This window comes from Heptranchias perlo, chromosome 34 (assembly GCF_035084215.1).
Source record: "Heptranchias perlo isolate sHepPer1 chromosome 34, sHepPer1.hap1, whole genome shotgun sequence".
Taxonomy (NCBI): domain Eukaryota; kingdom Metazoa; phylum Chordata; class Chondrichthyes; order Hexanchiformes; family Hexanchidae; genus Heptranchias; species Heptranchias perlo.
This window is the reverse complement of record NC_090358.1, coordinates 27,707,481-27,725,330: the sequence shown is the minus strand read 5'-3', so window position 1 is coordinate 27,725,330 and position 17,850 is coordinate 27,707,481. Positions and strand designations below refer to the sequence as shown.

At 44.9% G+C, this 17,850-nt stretch overlaps 1 protein-coding gene across 1 annotated transcript in view; it reads left to right on the top strand.

Annotated features, from left to right (window-relative positions):
- minar1 (membrane integral NOTCH2 associated receptor 1) overlaps positions 1-10,309 on the top strand; it is an 89,374-nt gene extending 79,065 nt beyond the window's left edge. The window contains exon 3 of the mRNA XM_067971184.1: positions 10,112-10,309. Within this exon, the coding sequence (XP_067827285.1) occupies positions 10,112-10,309 (198 nt within the window). The remainder of the gene's footprint in view (positions 1-10,111) is intronic.
- The last annotated feature ends 7,541 nt before the right edge of the window (positions 10,310-17,850 follow it).

Genomic DNA, 17,850 nt, shown 5'->3' with positions numbered 1-17,850 from the left:
GCTGCAGCTACTGGCTAACCGCATTTCGGAGCTGGAGCTGCGGGTGGATTCACTGTGGAGCATCCGCGATGCTGAGATTATCGTGGATAGCACGTTCAGTGAGGTGGTCACACCGCAGGTAAAGATTACACAGGCAGAAAGGAAATGGGTGACCACCAGGCAGAGTAAAAGGACTAGGCAGGTAGAGCAGGAGTCCCCTGGGGCCATCTCCCTCTCAAACAGATATGCCGCTTTGGATACTGTTGGGGGAGATGGCTTATCAGGGGAAAACAGCAAGAGTCAAGTTCGTGGCACCACGGGTGATTCTGCTGCACAGGAGGGGAGGAATAAGAGTAGCAGGGCTATAGTGATAGGGGATTCAATTGTAAGGGGAACAGATAGGCATTTCTGTGGCCGCAAACGTGACTCCAGGATGGTATGTTGCCTCCCTGGTGCTAGGGTCAAGGATGTCACGGAGCGGCTGCAGGGCATTCTGGAGGGGGAGGGTGAACAGCCAATAGTCGTGGTCCATATCAGTGCCAACGACATAGGTAAAAAAAGGGATGAGGTCCTGCAAGGTGAATTCAAGGAGCTAGGCGATAAATTAAAAAGCAGGACCTCAAAGGTAATGATCTCAGGTGCGCATAGGAACAGGAGAATAGACCAGATGAATGCATGGCTGCAGGGATAGTGTAGGAGGGAGGGATTTAGATTCCTGGGACAATGGGACCGGTTCTGGGGAAGGTGGGACCTGTACAAGTGGGACGGGTTACACCAGAGCAGGACCGGGACCGATGTCCTCGCGGGGGTGTTTGCTGGTGCTGTTGGGGAAGGTTTAAACTAGAATGGCAGGGGGATGGGAACCTGAGCAGGTAGACAGAGGAGGGGGAAACAAGAATTGAAAGAAAAGACAGAAAGGGAAGAAGCAATAGTGGAAGGCAGAGAAAACAAGGGCAAAAAACAAATAGGGCCATAAAATAAAACTAAGATGACCAGCAATCTTAAAAAGACAAGTCTAAAGGCATTGTGTCTTAATGCACGGAGCATTCTCAGTAAGCTAGATGAATTAACAGCGCAGATAGATATTAACGGTTATGATACAGTTACTATTACGGAGACATGGCTGCAGGGTGACCAAGGATGGGAACTGAACATCCAGGGGTATTCAATATTTAGAAAGGACAGACAAAAAGGGAAAGGAGGTGGGGTAGCCTTGTTAGTAAAGCAAGAAATCAATGCAATAGTGAGGAAGGATATTGGCTCGGAAAATCACCATGTGGAATCTGTATGGGTGGAGCTAAGAAACACCAAGGGGCAGAAAACGTTTGTGGGGATTACCTCTAGTGGAGATGTAGGGGAGGGCATTAAACAGGAAATTAGAGACGCATGCAAGAAGGGTACAACAATAATCATGGGTGACTTTAATCTACATATAGATTGGTCAAACCAAATTATCAATAATACTGTGGGGGAGGAATTCCTGGAGTGTGTACGTGATGGTTTTCTAGACCAATACGTTGAGGAACCAACTAGAGAACAGGCGATCCTAGACTGGGTATTGTGCAATGAGAAAGGATTAATTAACAATCTTGTTGTGTGGGGTCCCTTAGAGAAAAGCAACCATAACATGATAGAATTCCTCATTAAGATGGAGAGTGAAGTAGTTGAATCCGAAACTAGGGTCCTGAATCTAAATAAAGGAAATTACGAAAGTATGAGGTGTGAGTTGGCTATGATAGACTGGGGAACTTTACTAAAAGGGATGACAGCAATGGCTAATATTTAAAGAACGTGTGCAGGAATTACAACAATTATTCATTCTTGTCTGGCGCAAAAATAAAACAGGAACGGTGGCTCAACTGTGGCTTACAAAAGAAATTAGGGCTAGTATTAGATCCAAAGAGGAGACATATAAAATTGCCAGAAAATGCGGCAAGCCTCAGGATCGGGCGCAGTTCAGAATTCAGCAAAGGAAAACAAAGAGATTGATTAAGAGGGGAAACATAGAGTATGAGAGTAAACTAGCAGGGAACATAAAAACTGACTGTAAAAGCTTCTATAAATATGTAAAAAGAAAAAGATTAGTGAAGACAAATGTAGGTCCCTTACAGTCAGAAATGGGGGAAATTATAATGGGGAACAAAGAAATGGCAGAACAATTAAACACATACTTTGCTTCTGTCTTCACAAAGGAGGACACAGATAACCTCCCAGAAATGTTAGAGAACCAAGGGTCTAGTGAGAGGGAGGAACTGAAGGAAACCAGTATTAGTAAAAAAAGTAGTGCTAGGGAAATTAACGGGGCTAAAGGCTGACAAATCCCCAGGGCCTGATAATCTACATCCCAGCGTACTAAAGGAAGTAGCCCTGGAAATAATGGATGCATTGGTGATCATCTTCCAAAATTCTATAGACTCTGGAACAGTTCCTACAGATTGGAGGGTGGCAAATGTAACCCCACTATTTAAAAAAGGAGGGAAAGAAAAAACAGGGAATTACAGACCAGTTAGCCTAACATCAGTAGTGGGGAAAATGCTAAACGTCTATTATAAAAGATGTGATAACAGAACACTTGGAAGGCATTAACGGGATTGGACAAAGTCAGCATGGGTTTATGAAAGGGAAATCATGCTTAACAAATCTACTGGAGTTTTTTGAGGATGTAACTAGTAGAATAGATAGAGGAGAACCAGTGGATGTGGTGTACTTGGATTTTCAGAAGGCTTTTGATAAGGTCCCACACAAGAGGTTAATGTGCAAAATTAAAGCACATGGGATTGGGGGGAATATACTGGCATGGATTGAGAATTGGTTGACAGACAGGAAACAGAGAGTAGGAATAAACAGGTCTTTTTCCGGGTGGCAGGCAGTGACTAGTGGGGTACCGCAGGGATCAGTGCTTGGGCCCCAGCTATTCACAATATATATCAATGATTTGGATGAGGGAACTAAATGTAACATTTCCAAGTTTGCAGATGACACAAAGCTGGGGCAGAATGCGAGCTGTGAGGAGGATGCAATGAGGCTCCAATGTGATTTAGACAAGTTGGGTGAGTGGGCAAGAACATGGCAGATGCAGTATAACATGGATAAATGTGAGGTTATCCACTTTGGTTGTAAAAACAGAAAGGTAGATTATTATCTGAATGGTGATAGATTGGGAAAAGGGGAGGTGCAACGAGACCTGGGTGTCCTTGTACCTTAGTCGCTGAAAGCAAGCATTCAGGTGCAGCAAGCAGCTAGGAAGGCGAATGGTATGTTGGCCTTCATTGCAAGAGGAATTGAGTATAGGAGCAGGGATGTCTTACTGCAATTATACAGGGCCTTGGTGAGATCAGATCTGGAGTATTGTGTGCAGTTTTGGTCTCCTTATCTGAGGAAGGATGCCCTTGCCATGGAGGGAGTGCAACGAAGGTTTACCAGACTGATTCCTGGGATGGCAGGACTGACGTATGAGGAGAGATTCGGTCGACTAGGCCTATGTTCACTAGAGTTTAGAAGAATGAGAGGGGATCACATCGAAACATGTAAAATTCTAACAGGACTAGACAGACTAGATGCGGGGAGGATGTTCCCGATGGCTGGGGAGTCCAGAACCAGGGGTCATGGTCTCAGGATACGGGATATGCCATTTAGAACCAAGATGAGGAGAAATTTCTTCACTCAGAGGGTGGTGAACCTATGGAATTCTCTACCACAGAAGGCAATGGAGGCCAAGTCATTAAATGTATTCAAGAAGGAGATAGATATATTTCTTAATGCTAAAGGGATAGAATCATAGAATCATAGAAATTTACAACATGGAAACAGGCCCTTTGGCCCAACATGTCCATGTCGCCCAGTTTATACCACTAAGCTAGTCCCAATTGCCTGCACTTGGCCCATATCCCTCTATACCCATCTTACCCATGTAACTGTCCAAATGCTTTTTAAAAGACAAAATTGTACCCGCCTCTACTACTGCCTCTGGCAGCTCGTTCCAGACACTCACCACCCTTTGAGTGAAAAAATTGCCCCTCTGGACCCTTTTGTATCTCTCCCCTCTCACCTTAAATCTATGCCCCCTCGTTATAGACTCCCCTAACTTTGGGAAAAGATTTTGACTATCTACCTTATCTATGCCCCTCATTATTTTATCGACTTGTATAAGATCACCCCTAAACCTCCTACTCTCCAGGGAAAAAAGTCCCAGTCTATCTAACCTCTCCCTATAAGTCAAACCATCAAGTCCCGGTAGCATCCTAGTAAATCTTTTCTGCACTCTTTCTAGTTTAATAATATCCTTTCTATAGTAGGGTGACCAGAACTGTACACAGTATTCCAAGTGTGGCCTTACTAATGTCTTGTACAACTTCAACAAGACATCCCAACTCCTGTATTCAATGTTCTGACCAATGAAACCAAGCATGCTGAATGCCTTCTTCACCACCCTATCCACCTGTGACTCCACTTTCAAGGAGCTATGAACCTGTACTCCTAGATCTCTTTGTTCTATAACTCTCCACAATGCCCTACCATTAACGGAGTAGGTCCTGGCCTGATTTGATCTACCAAAATGCATCACCTCACATTTATCTAGAAAAAAACTCCATCTGCCATTCATCAGCCCACTGGCCCAATTTATCAAGATCCCGTTGCAATCCTAGATAACCTTCTTCACTGTCCACAATGCCACCAATCTTGGTGTCATCTGCAAACTTACTAACCATGCCTCCTAAATTCTCATCCAAATCATTAATATAAATAACAAATAACAGCGGACCCAGCACCGATCCCTGAGGCACACCGCTGGTCACAGGCCTCTAGTTTGAAACACAACCCTCTACAACCACCCTCTGTCTTCTGCCGTCAATCCAATTTTGTATCCAATTGGCTATCTCACCTTGGATCACGTGAGATCTAACCTTACGTAACAACCTACCATGCGGTACCTTGTCAAAGGCTTTGCTAAAGTCCATGTAGACCAAGTCTACTGCACAGCCCTCATCTATCTTCTTGGTTACCCCTTCAAAAAACTCAATCAAATTTGTGAGACATGATTTTCCTCTCACAAAACCATGCTGACTGTTCCTAATCAGTCCCTGCCTCTCCAAATGCCCGTAGATCCTGTCTCTCAGAATACCCTCTAACAACTTACCCACTACAGATGTCAGGCTCACTGGTCTGTAGTTCCCAGGCTTTTCCCTGCCGCCCTTCTTAAACAAAGGCACAACATTTGCTACCCTCCAATCTTCAGGCACCTCACCTGTAGCTGTCGATGATTCAAATATCTCTGCTAGGGGACCCGCAATTTCCTCCCTAACCTCCCATAACGTCCTGGGATACATTTCATCAGGTCCCGGAGATTTATCTACCTTGATGCGCGTTAAGACTTCCAGCACCTCCCTCTCTGTAATATGTACATTCCTCAAGACATCACTATTTATTTCCCCAAGTTCCCTAACATCCATGCCTTTCTCAACCGTAAATACCGATACGAAATATTCATTTAGGATCTCACCCATCTCTTGTGGTTCCGCACATAGATGACCTTGTTGATCCTTAAGAGGCCCTACTCTCTCCCTCGTTACTCTTTTGCCTTTTATGTATTTGTAGAAGCTCTTTGGATTCACCTTTGCCTTATCTGCCAAAGCAATCTCATGTCCCCTTTTTGCCCTCCTGATTTCTCTCTTAACTCTACTCCGGCAATCTCTATACTCTTCAAGGGATCCACTTGATCCCAGCTGCCTATGCATGTCATATGCCTCCTTCTTCTTTCTGACTAGGGCCTCAATCTCCCGAGTCATCCAAGGTTCCCTACTTCTACCAGCCTTGCCCTTCACTTTATAAGGAATGTGCTTACCCTGAACCCTGGTTAACACACTTTTGAAGGCCTCCCACTTACCAGACGTCCCTTTGCCTGCCAACAGACTCTCCCAATCAACTTCTGAAAGTTCCTGTCTAATACCATCAAAATTAGCCTTTCCCCAATTTAGAATTTTAACTTTTGGGCCAGACCTAACATTCTCCATAGCTATCTTAAAACTAATGGAATTATGATCACTGGTCCCAAAGTGATCCCTCACTAACACTTCTGTCACCTGCCCTTCCTTATTTCCCAAGAGGAGGTCAAGTTTTGCCCCCTCTCTAGTCGGGCCATCCACATACTGAATGAGAAATTTCTCCTGAATACACTCAACAAATTTCTCTCCATCCAAGCCCCTAATGCTATGGCTGTCCCAGTCAATGTTGGGAAAGTTAAAGTCCCCTACTATTACCACCCTATTTTTCTTGCAGCTGTCTGTAATCTCCTTACATATTTGCTCCTCAATTTCCCGTTGACTATTTGGGGGTCTGTAGTACAATCCTATCAAAGTGATCTCTCCCTTCTTATTTTTCAGTTCTACCCATATAGACTCCGTGGGCGAACCCTCGGATATATCCCCTCTCACTACTGCCGTGATGTTCTCCCTAATCAAGAACGCAACTCCCCCTCCTCTCTTACCTCCTGCTCTATCTTTCCTATAGCATCTGTACCCTGGAACATTGAGCTGCCAGTCCTGCCCCTCCCTTAGCCATGTTTCAGTAATAGCTATAACATCCCAGTCCCATGTACCCATCCATGCCCTGAGTTCATCTACCTTGCCCATCAGACTTCTTGCATTGAAATAAATGCAAGGGACATGGGGAAAAAGCGGGAACAGGGTACTGAGTTAGCCGATCAGCCATGATCATTTTGAATGGTGGAGCAGGCCCTAAGGGCCGAATGGCCTACTCTTGCTCCTATTTTCTATGTTTCTATAAATTCCAGAACTTGGTTAATATCAGTTTCACGGAATAGTTTCAATGAATGGTCACATCAAACACAAATCCTTTTCATTTCCACCATTGATGTTGGTATTGTTTTCTTTAACATTCTCTCCCAAACTCCAAAAAGGTCAGAGCACTGCTGTCTGCATCCTGTTCCACATTAAACCCTATTCACCCATTATCCCTTTCCTCATTGATTTACACTGGTTCTTTATTCCTCAGTAAATCCTCATTTACAAATCCTACAGGGCCTTGCCATCCAATCTCTGCAACCTTACGCCTATAGCTTGCTTGATGGAATATCCTGGCAAAGTCTATGGCCCCTTTCGCGCCTTTCAGTCTTCTCCTTTGGCTTCCAGTGGATCCTCCCTTCCTCTGCTTTACCTTTTAGAACATAAGAACATAAGAAATAGGAGCAGGAGTAGGCCATCGAGCCTGCTCCACCATTCAGTAAGATCCTGCCCGATCCCCATATCCCTTGGTTCCCTTAGAGTCCAAAAATCTATCAATCTCAGCCTTGAATATACTCAACGACTGAGCATCCACAGCCCCGGGGTAGAGAATTCCGAAGATTCACAACCCTCTGGGTGAAGAAATTTCTCCTCATCTCTGTCCTAAATGACTGACCCCTTATCCTGAGACTATATCCCCTGGATCTACTCTCTCCAGCCAGGGGAAACAGCCTCTCAGCATCTACCCTGTCAAGCCGCCTTAGAGTCTTTTATGTTTCATTGAGATCACCTCTCATTCTTCTAAACTCCAGAGAATATAGGCCCATCCTACTCAATCTCTGCTCATAGGACAACCCTCTCATCCCAGGAATCAATCTAGTGAACCTTTGTTGCACCGCCTCTAAGGCAAGTATATCCTTCCTTGGGGAAGGAGACCATGGGGCAAAACTTTCCGCCTACTCTCTGGAAGACTCTCTCTAAACCTTTCCACCTCTCTGCTTCCCTCCCCTCCTTTAACAACTTTCCCAAAACCCATGTCTTCAACCAAGCTTTCAGCTACCTCTCCTAAGCTCTCAGTATTCACTCCTTTTCTCCTCTGTGAAATACCTGGGGTGTATTTCTATGTTAAAGTCACTCTAAAGAAGAACATGCATTTATATAGCACCTTTCATAACCTCAGGACGTCCCAAAGCACTTCTCAGCCAATTAATTACTTTTGAAGTGTTGTAATGTTGGCAAATGCATCAACCAATTTGCGCACAGCAAGGTCCCATAAGCAGCAATGAGATAAATGACCAGATAATCTGTTTTTGATGGTGTTGGTTGAGCAATAAATATTGGCCAGGACACCGAGCGAATTCCGCTGCTCTTCAAATAGTGCCATGGGATCTTTTATGTCAACCTGAGAGGACAGATGGGGCCTCGGTTTAACATTTCATCTGAAAGACGGTGCCTCCGACAGTGCAGCACTCCCTCAGTACTTCACTGGACTGTCAGCCTAGACTATGTCTCAAGTCGCTGGAGTGGGACTTGAGTTCACTGAGGCATGGCTGATACCTGCCAATGCCAAGCTGTTGTGTCCTTGTCCCCACATCATGTTCACATTTCAAGGTTCCTGGTCCAATGTGCAGAATCGTTCATTTATCTCCATTTAATTCCATTTGACATTTTTTGGCCGTCCAATTGTTCCATTTCTCTTTGAGTCCTTTCAATCTGCTCGCATTCATCACCTGGTCGTGCAATTTAATAACATCAGCGAACATTATATTTCAAAAAGCACTTTCCTCCATATCCATTATAAATGCTGTGACTAGCAGGGCCCCAGAATAGATCACTGCAAAGCAAGCAGGATGTATTAGTGCAGCCTGTTGATTTGTTTGTGCCCCATTGTCAATGATAATTTCTCAAGGAGAGATGGATAATGTCAGTTTTTCCATCCTGCTTTGCCAGGATATTCCATTACAAAGAGACACGCCACATGGACAGCTGGCGAAGGAGCAGTAAGATCACGGGTGGATTAACGCATTGGCCTACAAGGACCATGCACTGGGATCCTAGCCAAATATGGAGTCCCAAAAGTCTGTGGATGCTGGGACAATTGAAATTTTCATGACTGAGATTGGTGGATTTTTGTTAGGTGAGGGTATCAAGGGTTATGGAGCTAAGATGGGTAATTAGAGTTAAGGTAAAGATCAGCCATGATCTAATTGAATGGTGGAACAGGCTCGAGGGGCTGAATGGCCTCCTCCTGTTCCTATGTTCCCCTGGTAAAACTCACCATAACACAGAAACATTGCATACAACCACCGATTTAAGCATTGTGTATTGTGATATGATTTGCTTTATTACTAATGCGGTTTCTAAACATTCTATGGGCCTATTGCTTCATGCGTTTTACTACACGTCTGTGTTGTAATGGATCGAGGATGGGGATTGTGCGTGGGGTTCGGAGGGGGTCCTGAATCCTTCATGCCCAGGGCCCTAAGAATTCTCAATCCGGATCTAAGTGGGATTTATTGCAAGTGTAGTTGACAGACTCCAGCAGGATTTTAACCGTGAAAAGTGCAGCTCATCGATCAGCCTACGCATTGGAAAATTATTTGTTTTCTTATTTTTTTACAATTTTTTCTCCCTCTCCCCCCAGGTTCCTGCTGGGTTAGTGTTGCTGTTGGTCACACAAGTGCCCATTCTTCACATGTAAGAATTGAGAGTGAGCGTTGGCGAGCTCCCTCTACTCCAGTGGCCATGATCACTGAGGTGGATTCTGTCCTCCCTCACCTGACCTCTACCTTCCAGTCAGGCTCACCAACAGCTCATTTTCCAGAGGGAGTTAGAAAGTCATTCTAAATCCTAAGTATATAAGCCCTCAGATCCATACTGTCGTCACTACCATCTCACTCTCTCCAGTGGTAGACAGGCTGGGGAATTTGAGGACTGTATCACCAGTCTGTCCATCTGACTCATTCTCGGCCATCCATTTCCTTCATTGCGAGCCCTCCATCTTGTACATCCCGGAGGAATCTGTCCTCTTATTGCTCACCAGCACTTCCTGAACAAGGCTATTGAGCACAATTTACACCTTATATTTGCCAAATTAATGATCGTTCCTAAGAACGGTACAATTAAACCTTCTGATGAAAGGTCACCGACCTGAAACCTTAACTCTGTTTCTCTCTCCACACATGCTGCCTGACCTGCTGAGTGTTTCCAGCACTTGCTGCTTTTGTTACAATGAAACACAATCTTTGACAGAATTTAATTGCTGTTATTGTCTTAGGATTTCTCTCCTTTTGACTACTAATGGGACTGAGTATCAGTTCTGTGAGACTATGGTCCCTGCTTTGTGCGATCGGGTGCAGCGGATATTAAGATGATTTTCTTTCTCATTTCAGAACCAAGAATCTTTGAACCCAAATAACTTAGAATATTGGATGGAGGATATATACACTCCGGGATACGACTCCTTACTGAAACGGAAAGAAGCTGAGTTCAGGAGAGTAAAGATCTGTAAGATGGCTGCCTTAATTGTAGCAGCAGTCTGCACTGTGGTTTTGGTTATTGTAGTCCCAATTTGCACTATGAAATCCTAATTCTTTTATAATTCTTGTATCAAGGAGTCTGAAAAAATGTCCAAAGTCTCAGAACAATATGTGAATTCGGGGCTGATGTTTATCACTGTCTTAACCTTATATGTGTTGTATAAGTGGGTTAACAGGATCAGACACGAGTGCTTCTTCTCTCCGCTGGCAGACAACGGGTTAAAGTATTTGCACAATCTTCCTCTGTGCACTGATTTAACGCAATCATTTCAAGCAAACGGACTCATGACTCCATTAAACAGCGTATGAAGGAACTGTGCCTGTGTTACTTCGTGTGCTATCCGAGGGACTGTTAGCGGCGTCTTAAAACAAACTTGCGATAAAAACAAAGCTGGTTACTGGAAAAATAACAATTACTGACACAGAGAGCAGTTTTTGAGGATCAGTTATGTCTTGACAACAGAATTTAAATTAGAATAAATTTATGGCACTTTTGATTGCTCCGGGAATATTAGGAGTTAAAGCAGGTTCTGAGCCTCTGTTTTGTGTTTCTCTTTTATGGGGGTCTTTATCTGCCGCTGGTGGGAAGCTTCACCTCCCCCCGTGGGGCAGTGCCGGCCCATTATCAGCTCACACTTCCAGCTACTTGCGGCGCAAAAATAATACAACCTGGAGGGCGAGGGAACACATTCTACTCGCCACGCTCTCTGTGAGATGCCCCACTCCAGCAAAGTGGACAGTCATGCATCTATCACAGAGAGAAAAATAAATAGTTTAACACCTGGCAGTAAAGCAGCGCTCACATATTTAACTTTAACAGGGTTTTGGACTGTCCTGCCTGGATATAAAGGGTAGCTCAAAATGGGTGGTATCTCTTCAGCCACCCGTTATACGTGATATTCAGGAACATTGAAGTCAATGGCCCAGAATTTGCTGGAGTGGGGCATCTCACAGCGAGCGCAGTGAGTAGGATTTGTTTTCTCGCCCTCCAGGTTATATTATGTTTGCGCCGCAAGTTGCTGGAAGTGTGAGCTGTTAACGGGGCGATGAGGGCAACGGGGCATCTGAGACCTTGGCGATGAGGTTTAAGGATAGAGAAAGATTTAAGGACAGAGGAACGACGGAGAATGAAATAGAGTGAATTAGAGTCAAATTAGGTACAGAAAGGGAAATAAAGAGAGGGAAAGAAAGATTTGATTAAGGGAGAGAGAAAAAAACAGGCAGTAAGAAAAAATAATTAAATTTAAAATTTAAAAAACCTCTAGGAACAATTTACTACGTGTAGGAGTGAGAATCCACAGTTTCAATTGTTCCCTTTCTGGGACTCCAAGGTTGAGTTTCATGTTAGAACCTTAAATCACGTCATTAACAGGGTCCGTACGAGATGAATTCCCAGCCCTAAATGTCTGTGACGAGATTCATTCATATTAATGGCCCAAATCCAGCAATTTCATGGCACGTGCTGGGAGGCTCATGGTGAGATGGTATATTTTCAGTTTTTTCAAGGCCAACGGCCTTAAATCATAAGAACATAAGAAATACGAGCAGGAGTAGGCCGTACGGTCCCTCGAGCCTGCTCCGCCATTCAATAAGATCATGGCTGATCTTCGACCTCTACTCCACTTTCCCGCCAAATCCCCATATCCCTTGATTCCCTTAGAGTCCAAATCATCCAACAATTTGTGGTGAATTGGAACTCATTACTCCCTTACCACAAATTGCTAGGTTTTTTATGCACTATTAATGGCGTGTGTCGTTAACTCGCCATTATTTTTCCAGCAATTTCTAGGCCATTATAACGCCCATTTTGCGGTACTGCCCAAGACGGAATTCTACCTCAAAGTGTCATCTGGGTGGAAAGGGGAGAGGAAAGTTGGGCAGGGAGGAAGGGCAGGTCCAATAATTGATCTTATTGAATGGTGGGGGCAGGCTTGAGGGGCCGTATGGCCTACTCCTGCTCCTATTTCTTATAATGAAGCGAGCCCAATTAATAGCAGGAAAACCTAACCCAGTCTCGGTTAGGGATCTGCTATCCTTCCCGCCAGATGTTCCTCCCAGCGCTCCGCCCTGGCGGTACTAATGAGGTCCTTTCTGCAAAGGTCCTGTAAAGGACACCAATCATCCTTCTGGAGGAGACAAGGTCCATAGGGGGTAACTTTACAAGTCGCTTAGCATTTGGTCAGAAAATCATTGGGAGAGCGTCCAAACTTCTGAAATCTGCTGTAGAGGGCGAGGAACATAGACACATAGGAACAATAGAACATAGATACATAGGAACATAGACACATAGGAACAATAGAACATAGATACATAGGAACATAGACACATAGGAACAATAGAACATAGATACATAGGAACATAGACACATAGGAACAATAGAACATAGATACATAGGAACAAAAGAAGATAGATACATAGGAACATAGATACATAGGAGCATAGATACACAGGAACAAAAGAACATAGATACATAGGAACATAGATACATAGGAACAATAGAACATAGATACATAGGAACATAGATACATAGGAACATAGATACATTGGAACATAGATACATTGGAACATCGATACATAGGAAAAAAAGGAATATAGATACATAGGAACAAAAGAACATCGATACATTGGCACATCGATACATTGGAACAAAGATACTTAGGAACATAGGAATTGCAAGATGAAAAAAGACCAAGATCCATTTACCATCTACCATCCTGTTAGTCGCATGATACGACGATAATGGAGTTCTTGACTAATTGTACAATCAATCTCTATCAATGAGTCTACAACAGACCCAGACATGAGGCAAGGAAAACCCCCAGTGGTGGAGAGCTTTGGGAACCATAGGTCCAAAGTCACCTGTCCCTCCCAAGCCTGTTACACTCACCACATGTCGTGTCTCAAATTACTCATATACTGTATCCCAAAATGTTATTTTCTGAAAGAAATCTTATCTAATTTGCATTTGAATGAATCAATATGAGGTGGTGAATGTTAAAATTGGATAGCCAAGTGTTGAAGGATAGAATACTGGAGCCTGGTCTTCAGTTCTTTCCAAGCCTTTATTCACAGAGATTCCCCTTACACACACGCCACACCCTAACTAAGCTCTCCTATAAAAAGGATACAAGAGAGTCCCCAATTGATACCAACCACCTGAATACAATTAACACTAATTAATATAAATCATACAATTAACATTGAAGGGGGCTCCCTGTCGACAATAAGGGGTTCATAAAATTCACCCCATAATATGTGCAAACATCAGAAAACTGCAAATGTAGCAATTATTGAGCAGTGGCTGTTAATTTTCCTGCAACTGTGCTCATCACAACAACATGAATTATAAAAGGTGTCCAGTCTTGCAATCCCACCTGTGAAAACTGTGATCTATTATAAATGAACTGAACAATTTTGTATCTAATCACAAAATAAATACAACTGAATGTAAGCACCTCTTTGAGTATTGGAGTGTATTAAAATCATTCAAATTTATAGAATCAGCTGCCGACTGCTCCTGTTAAACCGTATGGGGTCTGTGCAGAACACCAGAGTAATAAATGACAGGCTGACAATAGTAGCAACTTCGCCTGTCAAAGAATTCGAAGGAAATAACATTTCACCAGTCATATCGCTCCATCTTTCATAAGAAAAATAAATTGAAGGTGCACTGAAATATTAATGTAATATTCTAATTCAATCTGTACACTGCCAGCAAAAATTCAACCTTCTGAAAAAATTGAACAACATTTTTCTACTACTTAATATTTGCTGAGCAGTGTTATTAATGTTTTGGAGCCGTTTCATTTGTGCCTAAGGGATGGATGCCTGCTCTGGGGGAGTGCGGGTTGGAGAAAGCTCTACAGAGCAGCAGAGTACCCTCTTCACCACAGGCACCTCGGCTTCACCTCTGCAGCCACGGGCCGCACGCCCTGACGATCTAAATGGCGCCATCTCTGCGGTTTGGGTTGGGGTCTACTCCAGGTCCCAGTGGTGGCCAGAAGTCCCGCACTGGCACCCTTCGGGCAGTACAGAGACTCCGAAATTTCAGCCCCACTGTGTCTCTGCCTCAGATGTAAAGAGAGTGAAGGAGTTATTTTATGGAACAAAAAAAAACCAAGGGTTTAGCACAAACTGGATTGTAATGGGACACTGCCATAGGATCACCAACTCTGGTTGGACGTGTTCATGGAGATTTCATCACATGACCTCTAACCGCCCCACCCAGTCAAACAGCCCTTTATCCCCTCTCCAATATTTTTATAACTGGTTAAAAAAAAGTGTTCAAAGAAAATGGAAAAAAAAACACACCTCTTTTTTAAATGCCTGTATGATTTTTCTCCTGGGTGTTGCTCCATGAGATTAACCCTTTCATTCCTGGAGACTCCAGGACAATCCGGGATATTTGGCAACTGCCATGAAAGTAATGGCCCTCCAGAGCTACCCTGGAATTCCTGGGTCCTGGTGATTCAAAGCCACAGTTATCTGGGTTGGTGGGCGGAATACGGTGTAGGTGTCCAAACACGGCAAAACCTGATCCTGGCTCAAGGATCATTTTATAGGCTGGTTTCTCCTTCCCCTCCGGAGTGGGGTGCAAAGTGATTGCTAAAGCAGCAAATTTAAAATGAGACTTTCTAAACATTTCTTGCAACGTCTGCAGTCAGCACTGCAGCCCCAATTACCCTGCGGTAAGGTTATGCCGCAATATCCCACCCTCCCCACACTGAGACAGGCACCCTGGTACCACCAGAAATGACACGGGCACCTCCCCCAAATTGTGCAAATGACGCCTGGCCCCAATCTGTCCCTAGGAGGCCGCCACGGGAATTTCCAAGGGGTTATTGTCAAAGTGGTGATGGGGTCATCATACACCACGGAAATGGGACTGAATGGACATCAGTCGGAGTAGTGCAGAGGAAATGGCCTGGAAGAGACTATGCAATCTTACAAACATTGAGCCATGGCAGAAATTCCATGCCCGTCCACACGAGAGACTGCTCCAGAGCTGACGTGCGGCTGAGAATCAATGCATCGAATACTGTGAAAGTGAAAGAAATTGAAGTAGTTGACAGCTTGAAACCAAAATGTGTGACAGTATCTGCTGGAGTGAGACTTGGCAGCAACAGCAGCTTATTGTTCATGGTGATGTATGTCCTCCACACTATCAAGGCATGGATTTTTTTTTATTCGTTCATGGGATCTGGGCATCGCTGGCGAGGCCAGCATTTATTGCCCATCCCTAATTGCCCTTGAGAAGGTGGTGGTGAGCCGCCTTCTTGAACCGCTGCAGTCCATGTGGTGAAGGTTTTCCCACAGTGCTGTTAGGAAGGGAATTCCAGGAATTTGACCCAGCGACGATGAAGGAACGGCGATATATTTCCAAGTCGGGATGGTGTGTGACTTGGAGGGGAACGTGCAGGTGGTGGTGTTCCCATGCGCCTGCTGCCCTTGTCCTTCTAGGTGGTAGAGATCATGGGTTTGGGAGGTGCTGTCGAAGAAGCCTTAGCGAGTTGCTGCAGTGCATCCTGTGGATGGTACACACTGCAGCCACTGTGCGCCGGTGGTGAAGGGAGTGAATGTTTAGGGTGGTGGATGGGGTGCCAATCAAGCGGGCTGCTTTTTCCTGGATGGAGTCAAATTCTTGAGTGTTGTTAGAGCTGCACTCATCCAGTCAAGTGGAGAGTACTCTATCACATTCCTGACTTGTGCCTTGTAGATGGTGGAAAGGCTTTGGGGAGTCAGGAGGTGAGTCACTCATCGCAGAATACCCAGCCTCTGACCTGCTCTTGTAGCCACAGTATTTATGTGGCTGGTCCAGTTAATTTTCTGGTCAATGGTGACCCCCAGGATGTTGATGGTGGGGGATTCAGCGATGGTAATGCCGTTGAATGTCAAGAGGAGGTGCTTAGACTCTCTCTTGTTGGAGATGGTCATTGCTTGGCACTTGTCTGGCGTGAATGTTACTTGCCACTTATCAGCCCACGCCTGGATGTTGTCCAGGTCTTGCTGCATGTGGGCACGGACTGTTTCATTATCTGAGGGGTTGCAAATGGAACTGAACATTGTGCAACCATCAGTGAACATCCCCATTTCTGATCTTATGATGGAGGGAAGGTCATTGATGAAGCAGCTGAAGATGGTTGGGCCTAGGACACTGCCCTGAGGAACTCCTGCAGCAATGTCCTGGGGCTGAGATGATTGGCCTCCAACAACCACTACCATCTTCCTTTGTGCTGGGTACGACTCCAGCCACTGGAGAGTTTTCTCCCTGATTCCCATTGACTTCAATTTTACTAGGGCTCCTTGGTGCCTCACTCGGTCAAATGCTGCTCCATGTTTGGACCAAGGCTGCAATGAGGTCTGGAGCCGAGTGGTCCTGGCGGAACTCAAACTGAGCATCAGTGAGCAGGTTATTGGTGAGTAAGTGCCACTTGATAGCACTGTCGACACCTTCCATCACTTTGCTGATGATTGAGAGTGGACTGATGGGGCGGTAATTGGTCGGATTGGATTTGTCCTGCTTTTGTGGACAGGACATGCCTGGGCAATTTTCCACATTGTCGGGTAAATGCCAGTGTTGTAGCTGTACTGGAACAGCTTGGCTAGAGGCGCGGCTAGTTCTGGAGCACAAGTCTTCAGCACTACAGTCGGGATGTTGTCGGGCCCCATAGCCTTTGTTGTATCCAGTGCACTCAGCCGTTTCTTGATATCACGTGGAGTGAATCGAATTGGCTGAAGACTGGCTTCTGTGATGGTGGAGATATCGGGAGGAGGCCGAGATGGATCATCCACTCGGCACTTCTGGCTGAAGATGGTTGCAAACGCTTCAGCCTTGTCTTTTGCACTCTCGTGCTGGACTCTGCCATCAATGAGGATGGGGATATTTACAGAGCCTCCTCCTCCCGTTAGTTGTTTAATTGTCCACCATCATTCACAACTGGATGTGGCAGTGCTGCAGAGCTTTGATCTGATCCGTTGGTTGTGGAATCGCTTAGCTCTGTCGATAGCATGTTGCTTCCGCTGTTTAGCATGCCTGTAGTCCTGAGTTGTAGCTTCACCAGGTTGGCTCCTCATTGAACCAGGGTTGATCCCCTGGCTTGTTGGTAATGGTAGAGTGAGGAATATGCCTGGCCATGAGGTTACAGATTGTGCTGGAATACAAATCTGCTGTTGCTGATGGCCCACAGTGCCTCATGGATGCCCAGTTTTGAGCTGCTAGATCTGTTTGAATCTATCCCATTTAGCACGGTGGTAGTGCCACACAACATGTTGGATGGTGTCCTCAGTGCGAAGTCGAGACGTCATCTCCACATGGACTGTGCGGTGGTCACTCGTACCAATACTGTCATGGACAGATGCATCTGCGACAGGTAGATTGGTGAGGACGAGGTCAAGTAGGTTTTTCCCTCGTGTTGTTTCGCTCACCACCATATGTTCAGAAATGAGTGACTGGAGCACACCCACAATAACGTGCTCTCGGCATTGAAACATTAACAAGAAGAACTTGCATTTATATAGTGCCTTTCATCAGGACATCCCAAAGTACTTTACAGCCAATGAAGTATTTTTGAAGTGTAGTCACTGTTGTAATG